General features: G+C 47.4%; 1 protein-coding gene across 1 annotated transcript in view; it reads left to right on the top strand.

The window, feature by feature from the left end:
• Positions 1–2,310: 2,310 nt before the first annotated feature.
• LOC119161157 (cytochrome P450 4V2) overlaps positions 2,311–11,381 on the top strand; it is a 56,758-nt gene continuing 47,687 nt past the window's right edge. The window contains exon 1 of the mRNA XM_037413509.2: positions 2,311–3,162. Within this exon, the coding sequence (XP_037269406.2) occupies positions 2,913–3,162 (250 nt within the window). The 5' untranslated portion in view covers positions 2,311–2,912. The remainder of the gene's footprint in view (positions 3,163–11,381) is intronic.

The following is an 11,381-nucleotide window of genomic DNA, read 5'->3' as shown; positions in this document are numbered from 1 at the left end:
TAATCAGATGCTGTGCTTTTTACGTTGGTAGCCAGCTGTATATGTTTGCAGGTGGAGCATCTGCACTGGTCACAGGGACCAGACGTTATCAAGTCTTTGATTTAACTTTCGCGTGAACAAGCATGTCTTTGAAGCTAGCGTTGCGTCTGTAGGCGGCCTTAGGTTGTTTGGAAAAATTTTTCTTAAGTTTCTGGTTGGTTGATAGAACTGGATAGCATTTTGTGAGGATGTTGTTTATCTTCACGAGTGCATTAGAAAACTTTTGTAGTGGGAAGAGGCGAAGTTGCTGTTGTTGTACTTTTAGAGCGTGTTTTGAACGCTTCATTGCAGTCCAGTTCCAGTGCGTCCTCAATGGCTTTGTCAAAGAATGTATAAGGAGGGTTTCTTTAGGATAGTGTTCCTTTTAGGGTGGTAACTCTTTTTACGTAATCCTCGTTTTCTGTGCATATGTGGCATAACCTTGTTGCCTGACTCTTGAAAATGCCCTCTTTACAGTGTCTCGGGTGGTGGCTTGTATAATCTGAGTATTGTTGCTTGTCGAATGATTTTTATACACGTCTTCATACAACTGGGGGCCATCTTCTTTTGTTTTTGTAAAATTTAATAAATTTTTCTCAAAAAACCACAAAAATTTAAAACGGTGATTAAAATTAGTGCGTCTTTACAATGTCGAAGTACCAAACGCGGAATCGTGGGAAGTATGGTTGATACTCCGGCTAGCTGCAGAAGGGTGCTATTTTAGGCTTCTCATCCCGCCATTATTGCTGTTAAAAACGTTGTCCTCTGCCATCACAGCATCATATATACAACTTGGTTAATACTAATCAGCGTCGGCTAATAAACACACCGACTTGGACGGTCACACATTAGAGTTTCCTAACGTTAACTAGAGGAGACTCTGGTGCTGCGATTGTTCAGCCACCGAGAAAATGATTGGTAGTACACGGATTTGCCTGGTCTTCATGCCCACGGGCTTCTAACGCACTTGTGACTTTCTTATTTATCGTTCTTGGCCTTTGTTTTGGATAAAATAACCGACCGTTGTGAACTTCAAGAGTACATTAGAGTTGGTGAGCCTAAAAAAGTCAAGTGGGGAAGCGTATGCTGCTAAAACTTTGCTGAACTTCGCCTTGCTGTAGAGCGGATTCAAGACACGAAGTGAAACGGACCTGAAAGAATGAAGATTAAAAACAAGTCCGTGTACTACACATAATTCCCATACGGGCTGAAGCACCGTACGTTTTAACTGCTTTAGACCTTAGCCCAAGGGTTCCCTCTAGTGTATTTTTTAGTAACGCTATGATTCCCGCCGTGAGCGCCTGGAACTCACCGTCTCTGTAGCCTACACTCCCTTTCTCTAAACTCTTTACTAACAGAGAGTGGGTTTCCGGGTGAGGAAAAAAACACAAAAATAAGTACCGCCTGGGTTTTTTTCTTTGCTGGCGTGTCCCATTCTCGACTACAGAGGACTCGCCTTATACTTCCTTCCACTAACAAGACTGCCTTACATTGTCTAGTGAGAGACCGTATTTAAGAGAAGTAGTGCAAACCCACATGACGTTCACAGAAACCGCCAAAGAGAGGCGCTGTTGCCAGGAATTCCTACCGGAACTGAATTACCAAAGTAGGGAATAACTGCTTTTCGCAGGCAGTTCTTTTGACAGCTTGAGTCACACGCATATGCCTTATGACTCAGAAAATTATCATGAGCTGATCGCAAATAGTTAAGTACCATAAACGTTTCTTATGGATAAAAACGTTTCCTCTCTCTCTCCCTCTCTATGAGAGCAAGCAGAAACACGCATGCATGCATGAGTAAAACTTTTTTTTTTGCATGAGCCGCTACAAGTTCTTGCGAAAGGGAAATATAACGATTGCTAGTTTTAAAAATATCTGTTAAGTGTGAAAGACTGAGGTGGTAACAATACGATGCACGTGCTATTGCAGTTGACGGAAGTACGCGGCTCGTCTTTTATAAAGAAACTAAACTGGGATCTTAATTGCCCCTTACAGAGTTTGACCCTGAGGTGTTCTCACCCCTTGCTTTTTTTCTAGCCTGTTCGTTTTTCACACGCTTTCTTTTGTCTCCTTGTGTCGTTCTCTCACGCCAGCCCTTCTCGCAGTGACGTCGCAAAAACAAAAACACCAACAGAGGAGCCATTCTTATTACCGCTGACCCTGGCCAAGTAACCTGCTTGACCGGGGCCACTCTGATACGAAGAAGGAGGGAAACGAAAAATAAAAAAATAGAAAGCTTAAACAAAAGCGAAAATCGAGAATGTGCACGTCTTCTTTCCCCGTGGACCTAATCTGCCTTTGCATCACACCGCAGCTTGCGCGCCCGCATACTCACAAAAAAGGGGGCGCTCTCACTCGACCGTTGTTCATATGTCGTGGTTACCCTTGCGTGCACCACAAGCACGTATGCGTTAAGTATCACTGCTCGAAAGTGCACCAGGGTCAGTTGCACAAAAACTGCTTTCTATCCAGTTCCGCGCAAGATTTTGTCCCGCAGAGAGTCCCTCCGAGCGTTCTCACGTACAGCATCCAGCCTATGGGCGATATCATGAGCCACGGGATATCGTCCGCCAATTGACGTTGCTTCGAATTGTCCAAGTTATTAAGCACACACTTTCGTCATCAAGCAAGACGTTCGAATTTTCGTAGTTTCGGAACCTACAATTTTCCTCTTTACTGGCTCTATGGAAGATTTTGCGACGCGGTGATGTCGAGCTCAAAAAGCTGAGTAACTTTTAGCGCCGACCAAAAAGGACAAAACGCAATCAATTTGCTCGACGTTCTGTATAGTACATCGGTCTTCAGTAGAACGTGCTTCACGTGTGTTCCCACTGAGAAAACGACGCACCGACGTTTCGCTCTCTTGGTCCTCTATATATCCTATTGCCCGAGACATGTTTGTGCAACTCTCTTCGGAGTATTCGTCACTGTCGTCGCAATTCAATGTTCTACTGGCGCGAGTATCACCCTGGCTGGTCGCCCTCCTCGCATGGGCCTTCGTGGTCAGGCCGCTGGTGCAGTGGCTCAAGATATGGGTGGCTCTGAGGCCTATACCGGGCCCTTGGGACGGCATTCCTTTTTGGTTCTCCGTAAAGGCCTACTGGACCCACCGGAAGATAATCGGGCTCAAGGACGCGACCGCCGGTGAGTGTCTTTTTTTTCTGAGATGGTGCTGAGATGGTGATTTTTGACGTGTGTGTTTTCGTTCGTCGAAATTCTACAGGGTTAATACGCCTTGCAAGGCAATATTCACGGCGAGCGCGTGATACAAAGTATTATGGTAAAATTATGTTGTACACAACAATCTTCACAACGCAGGAAGATGGGGCTACTCGGTAAAAACTACCAAAGCAAATGTGCGTGTGGCTTGAAGTGAATCTGCTCCACATAACAAATTAAGTAGAGAAATTATGCAGCCTCATCACTTGACGACCATAATCTGAATGCCAAGAAAGGTGACTGAGATAGCTTGTGATGCATATGAACAGCTAAGAGTGCACCAGAAAAAGCAGAAAATTACAAGCGGACGCAAAGCATGCACATGGAACCAGCGCTTGTCCCATGTGAATGCTCTTTCGTTCCTGTCTGTTCACTGCTGATAGGTATCCCAAGAGTTATCTTGGGCAAGAGGTAAATGAAGGTACGCGCATCGTGAGAAACTGAGATTCTTTACACTCTACTAAGAGAGCCGCGCCGGGAAAAGTGATACCCAGTGTGACATGACCACTTCATTGGTATTTATTCCTTCAAGACCAATTTTGACAATTTTTCGATCATTTCAAGGCAATGGTGGTTTTATATTTCTGAGATACTCTTTTCACGATCCTTGAAGCTAAAATGCTCAGCAAATTCACAAATATTCATAAGCAAAACGGTGCAAGACTGAAACCGATACCCGACCGGGTGCCCTGTCTGCGTGTGACGTACTATTCGGTAAGAACTCGAAGCTGTATACTCGTCCTGCGCGCGACTAGTATAAAAATTGTGAAGGCCAGAGAATCACCAGCCAAACACCACAGAGGAAAGAAGAAAGCATTCCTGTGCTATACCCGTTTCAAACACCACCGCCGTCGCCTTGTGGCCAGCACAATAAATGCTGTAGTGGCCAAAGTAGCAATGCCATCAGCTGCGTCACTTCCATTCACAAGCCAAACATGACGTCACACAGACAGTGTTGTCAATAATTCTGGCAAGCGAAGTGAGCTTTTCGAGTAAATCTTCCAAATTCATTTGTAAACAATCAGCGCAACTCTCCAGCCTGTAATTTGTCGTAAATCACGATGATGTGCAAAACACGTGCCAAGCAAATTTATTTCAGATTCATTGAGCTCGACTAATTGCCGGGTTTGGCCTTCAAGAACTCTGTGAAAGATCTGATAGGTAAGCATAATGGATTGACTGATATGTAGGGTTTAACGTCCCAAAGCCGCCATATGATTATGAGAGACGTCGTAGTAGAGGGCTCCGGAAATTTCGACCACCTGGGGTTCTTTAACGTGCACCCAAATCGGAGCGCATGGGCCTAAAACATTCCCGCCTCCATGGAAAATACAGCCGCCACAGCCGGGACTCGATCCCGCGACCTGCAGGTCAGCAGTCGAGTACTTTAGCCACTACACCACCTCGGTGGAGCATAGATAAGCATAAAGCCACTCGTTGTAGAAATACCCACAAAATCGCCTGGCTGTAGTTGTGTTACCCAATATCAAGTGAAAAAAAAACAATTACGCATTATACCTACACACACACACACACATATATATATATATATATATATATATATATATATATATATATATATATATATATATATATATATGTATATAAGGAAACGAAGTGTATACCTAAGGGCTCGTTTTACCGTGTTTCGACACAATAATAATGAGATCTAGCACACAACAATGCCAAGGAATATATAGGGGAAGTTATTAGAACAAATTTAATGTCAATAATAAGAAAGAAAAGTGGGTGAAAAAATAGGCAGCCGTGAGCTGGATTCGAACATACGACCTACGAATAACGCGTTCGACGCTCTAACCACTGAGCTATCACAGCGGCCGCTGTGATAGCTGAGTGGTAGCTCACTGATATCACTATCACTGATATCACTATCAGTGATAGCTCACTGATAGCTTAGTGTATACTGATCTGTCATAGCTCAGTGGTTAGAGCATCGAACGCCTTATTCGAAGGTCGTAGGTTCGATTCCTGCTCATGGCTGGTTATTTTTTCACCCACTTTTCTGTCTTCTTATTTACATTCCATTTGTTCTAATAACTTCCCCTATACATTCCTTGGCATTATTGCCTGTTAGATCACACACACACACACACACACATATATATATATAAATATATACATATATATGTGATATATATATCATATATATATATATATATATATATATATTTATATATATATATATGTGATATATATATATATATATGTGATATATATATCATATATATATATATATATATATATATATATATATATATATATATATATATATATATATATATATATACACACATATAGCTCAGTGGTTAGAGCATCGAACGCGTTATTCGAAGGCCGTAGGTTCGATTCCTGCTCACGGCTGGTTATTTTGTCACCCACTTTTCTTTCCATTATATTTAGGTATGTATATAAGGGTAACAGGTGTATACTTAAGGGCTCGTTTTTCGTATTTCACACAATATTACTGAGATCTAACAGACAATAATGCCAACGAAGGTATAGGGGAAGTTATTAGGCCAATTGTAATGTAAATGAGAAAAAAGAAAAGTGGGTGAAAAAATAACTATATATATATATATATATATATATATATATATATATATATATATATATATATATATATATATATATATATATATATATATATATATATATATATATATATATATATTAATATATATTTATATATATATATATATTAAAATAGAGGTGTTGTACGTCGAGAAAGGTTCAGACGTAGCTTGGCAAAATGTCCTTTATCAGGCAGGTCTGGCTAATGGCGAGCGGCCTGCGCGAGCTACTACTGCAGCCACCGATCATCATCGTCGTCTTCATTACCAGCAGAGCGTCCGTTATTCAGATTCATTACAATTACTCCCCGCGAAATAAGGATCCATCCTGACGACCTATGGACAAGTAAACACGGGAAGGTCGTAGCAGGGCTCAAGTCTCGAGACGTGGACAATTTCCTGGCCACGACGACGTTAGTCAGAAGATGGTTCCAGTGGCTCGATGAGGTAATTCACCAGTGACGTTTTTTGTAGCACACGATATGGGCCGTGATACTTGGGGACCAACTTGGTAGAAAGGCCAGGTGTAGCAGAAGGGACATGCAGCCAGACGAGTGAACCTGGATCGTAGGAAGTAGTGTTATTTGATGCGTCATGGTGGTGCTTTTGGCGTCCTTGGTCTTGGGTTGTGAATGATCTTGCCAGTTGGCGGCATTCTTCAGCGTATGTAGCGGCTTGAGACAAAGTCGTGGACTCTGAGGAGTCAGGTTTGTACGAAAGAATGGTGTCCATAGTGCAAGAAGGTTCGCGTCCGTAAAAGAGGAAAAAAGTAGAGAACCCAGTAGTGCTTTGAATGGCGGTATTATAAGCGAACGTGATAAACGGGAGCACTCGGTCCCAATTGGAGTGGTCTGACGAGATATACATAGACAGCATGTCACCAAGGGTGCGGTTGAAGTGCTCTGTCATTCCATTGGTCTGGGGATGATAGGCGCTTGTAGTGCGGTGAACGACGTGGCACTCACGCAGCAATGCTGTGATGACGTCTGACAAGAATACGCGACCACGATCGCTCAGTAACTCCCGAGGTGCTCCATGACGTAATACGATGTTGTGAAGAACGAAAGTCGCAACGTCTTTTGCTGTAGACGAGGGAAGGGATGAAGTTTCGGCATACCGCGTGAGATGGTCGACGGCAACTATGATCCAGCGGTTACCGTCAGCGGTGTTGGGAAGGGGACCATAGATATCAATGCCGACGCGGTCGAATGGTCGGGATGGGCATGGTAAGGGTAGCAAGGTACCGCTGGCGTGACAAGGGGGAGTTTTTCGTCTCGGGCACGTCGAGCAGGCCCGAACGTATTGTCGTATAAAACGGTACATGCCACGCCAGTAATATCGGAGACCTATGCGAGAATAAGTCTTCAGGAAACCTGCGTGGCCACATTGGGGGTTGTCATGAAACGTGGAACAAATTTCGGATCGCAGATGACGTGGAATGACGAGTAGCCACTGACGTCCACCGGGTGCGTAGTTGCGTCAGTACAGCACGTCGTCGCGAGTGGCGAAGTGCTCGACTTGCCGACGCAACGTGCGAGAAGGGGGGGAAGCCGTCCGCCCAGCCAGGATGTCTAGAATCGAAGCAACCCAAGGGTCCTTGTGTTGCTCAGATGGCATGTCGGCGATGGTGACGGCATTGGCATCACAGGTTAGACTTTCGCAGCAGTCCGGGTCAGGGGGTAGAGGCGAACGGGATAGGGCGTCTGCGTCCGAATGTTTCCGGCCGGAGCGATAGACCACGCGAATATTATATTCTTGGAGGCGTAATGCCCATCGGGCGAGGCGACCGCTTGGATCCTTCAGTGACGACTAGCAGCAGAGGGCGTAGTGGTCAGTCACGACGTCAAAAAGGCGCCCGTAAACGTAAGGTCGAAATTTCTCTATCGCCCAAATAATGGTGAGGCATTCCTTTTCAGTGACAGAATAGTTGGTTTCGGCTTTGCTAAGAGTTCGGCTTGCGTAGGCACCCACGTACTCTTGGAAGCCGTCTTTCTTCTGTGCAAGAATAGCGCCTAGCCCGACACCACTAGCGTCGGTGTGGATCTCTGTGGGTGCCGATGGGTCGTAGTGTCGCAGAATAGGCGGCGACGTGAGGAGGCGGCGCAGTTCATTGAAAGAGTCGTGACAGGTGGCAGACCAGGCTGAAAGGTCTCTAGAGCCGGCGAGGAGCTTGGTCAAAGGAGCGATGATCGTCGCGAAATTGCGGATGAAGCGCCGGAAGTAAGAGCAAAGGCCTATGAAGCTTCGGAGCTCTTTCATGGTGGTCGGTTTGGGAAACGCTGAAACGGCTGTAAGTTTGGCAGGGTCAGGAAGAATGCCGTTTTTTGAAACCACGTGGCCAAGGATCGTAAGCTTTCGAGCGGCGAAATTGCACTTCTTCAGATTCAGTTGCAGCCCCGCGGCAGTAATACACGCGAGGACTTTCTCGAGGCGGGTTAAATGGGTTGCGAAATCAGTTGAAAAGACGACAATATCATCTAAATAACAAAGGCAAACGTTCCATTTGAGGCCTCGAAGGATAGAGTCCATCATCCGCTCGAAAGTAGCTGGCGCGTTGCAGAGGCCGAAGGGCATGACTGTGAGTTCATAAAGCCCGTCGGGCGTGATGAAAGCAGTTTTTTCACGATCGGCCTCTGCCATGGGTACCTGCGAGTATCCAGAGCGCAGATCTAAAGAAGAGAAAAATTCGGCTCCCTGTAGGCAGTCCAAGGCATCGTCAATGCGTGGCAGCGGATAGACATCCTTGCGCATGATTCTGTTGAGACGCCGGTAGTCCACGCAAAACCTGATGGATCCGTCCATCTTCTTCACCAACACAACTGGAGAGGCCCAGGGACTGCTTGACGGTTCGATTATGCCACGTGTCAGCATGTCATCAACCTGTTCATTGATGGCACGGCGTTCGGTAGTTGACACACGATATGGACGCTGCCGTAATGGCGTCTCTTGACCGGTATATATACGGTGAACAACAGATGACGCTCGACCTAAGGAAGGCTGATTGTGGTCAAACGAGGCTCGAAAACGCTGTAGGAGCTTGATCAGCTGTTTTTGCTGCCCAGGCGTGAGGTTACAACCAATGGACTTGCGGAATACATCCATAGGTTCATTGGCGTCAGTTGCGGGTGCAATGGCACAAGTCGGTAAAAATGGCTTGTCTGGATAGATCAGGTCTTCGAAAATACAATTTAAGGTCTCGAGGCTTCCCAGACACTCACCGCGTAGCAGGATGTATGGACAAGCAGAAACGTTGCACGCATAAAGCACCGCCGAACCACTGGAAAAGTTGATGACGGCAAACGGGAGGACGATGGTTCGGTGTTGCACACTAGCTATAGTTCGTTGGAACAGGAGCGTTGAGTTAGTGGCAGCAGGGGAAAACACAGGCACTAGGATGGCGGACAACGGCGCGATGTGGACGTCAGCTGCGGCAAACACTTTCGAGGGACTGTGGTGGTCGATATCAAGGCACGGATTCGTCAACGTGAGTTCAGCACGAGCGCAGTCGACGAGGGCCTGATGGGTAGAAAGGAAATCCCATCCTAGTATGACGTCGTAAGATGAACGTGGGAGAACAACAAAGTTGACGGCGTACCAAACATCTTGAATAAGAACGCTTGCTGTGCACTGAGCTGTCGGCGCGATGAAATGGGAGGGGGCTGTACGCAGAGCAAGATTCGTAAGCGGCGTTGTAACTTTTCTCAAATCGCGACACAGTTTTTCACTAATCACAGAAACGACGGCGCCTGTGTCGACAAATGCACGTAGAGCAACACCTTCTACTAGCACATCAATTTCGTTGGTCGGACAAAGAGGAGGTCTTTGAAAGTTCGACGGCGACGCAGTTCTTGCCTCCGGAACTGCGGCTGTCAGTTTTCCTCTCGAGCGGGGCTCTTGCACCGAAGCATCGGGGAGACAGATCGGCGACGGGGTGGTAATGACCGGTGAGAATCGACGGGGCGTCGTGGGGACAATGAGTCGGTGATAGGAGAAGATGGTCGCTGGGGATTCTGGGCAGCCTGGCAATTTGCAGAATTCCCATGGTCTGGAGGCTGGAAGTTGCGACGGCGACAGTAGCGTGCTATATGTCCCACGAAACCGCAAGCGAAACAGATGGGTCGATTATCCAAGGTGCGCCATGGGTTAACGACAGAAGGTGCAGGGGGCGAAACGGGATGGGGTGCCGTGTATGTAGGCAGCGTCGTAAGGTAGGAGGACCCGGTGCCCCGGTATGCGCCAGAGATAGGTGGGGCTGGGGGTCTAGCAACGACGGCAGCGTAGGTCAGCGGCGTAGGGACAGATGGCGATGGAGGCAGTGCCTGCGTGACCTGTGTCTCGATGACCTGGCGTAGACGTGGGTCTAACGCCCCGACGCGGTGGTCTAGTGGCTAAGGTACTCGGCTGCTGACCCGCAGGTCGCGGGTTCGATTCCCGGCTGCGGCGGCTGCATTTCCGGGGGAGGCGGAAATGTTGTAGGCCCGTGTGCTCAGATTTGGGCGCACGTTAAAGAACCCAAGGTGGTCGAAATTTCCGGAGCCCTCCACTACGGCGTCTCTCATAATCATATGGTGGTTTTGGGACGTTAAACCCTACAAACCAATCAGACGTGGGTCTAATGAGGTCACTGGCGCGGATGCTTCGGCCACAAGAGAAAGCTGACACGCAACTTCCTCACGAATGAATTGTTTGATTTGGGGCAGTAAGACGGTGTGATCAGCAGCGACGTCGTGTACGAGGGCGGAAACTTCAGCCGTATCTTCTGCGGCCCTGCGCGTCGAGACACGCTGCTTACGCAACTCGTCGTACTCCTGACAGAGCTGGACAACATCGGTGAAGGTCTGTGGATTTCGAGCCACGAGCATCTGGAAGGTGTCGTCGTCAACTCCTTTGATGAAGTGCTTGATTTTGTCGCGTTCGGTTAAGGATGCATCGACGCGCTTGCAAAGAGACAAGACATCTTCAATGTAACTCGTAAAGGTCTCGTCCCTGTGCTGGACTCGAGTACGGAGACGCTGTTCCGCGCGAAGCCGGCGCACGGCGGGACGACTGAAGACCGCGGCGATGGTGGTCTTGAAGGCGGAGTAGTTGGTAATTTCGCCTTCGTGGTTCTTGAACCAGAGGCTGGCCACATCATCGAGGTAAAAGCGCACGTTTGTGAGCTGGTCGCAGGCGTTCCACTTGTTGGAAGCGCTTACGATTTCGTAGTCGACGAGCCAGTCCTCGACGTCTTGTTCGTCGTTGCCGCGAAAAATTGGTGGGTCGCGTTGCCGAGGCGCGCCAGTACAGTAGACTGTCGTTGGTAAGGCAGCTTGAGAAGGGCTAGGAGCAGTCATGGTGAACAATGAGGGTAGCGTCCGATTTCGAAGTTCCAGGTTGATGGGAACCCCGGCTCCTCCACCACTTAAAATAGAGGTGTTGTACGTCAAGAAAGGTTCAGACGTAACTTGGCAAAATGTCCTTTATCAGGCAGGTCTGGCTAATGGCGAGCAGCCTGCGCGAGCTACTACTGCAGCCACCGATCATCATCGTCGTCTTCATTACCAGCAGAGCGTC

This window comes from Rhipicephalus microplus, chromosome X (genome assembly GCF_043290135.1).
Source record: "Rhipicephalus microplus isolate Deutch F79 chromosome X, USDA_Rmic, whole genome shotgun sequence".
Taxonomy (NCBI): Eukaryota; Metazoa; Arthropoda; class Arachnida; order Ixodida; family Ixodidae; genus Rhipicephalus; species Rhipicephalus microplus.
The sequence above is the reverse complement of the archived record's forward strand: the minus strand, read 5'-3'. Positions and strand labels throughout refer to the sequence as shown.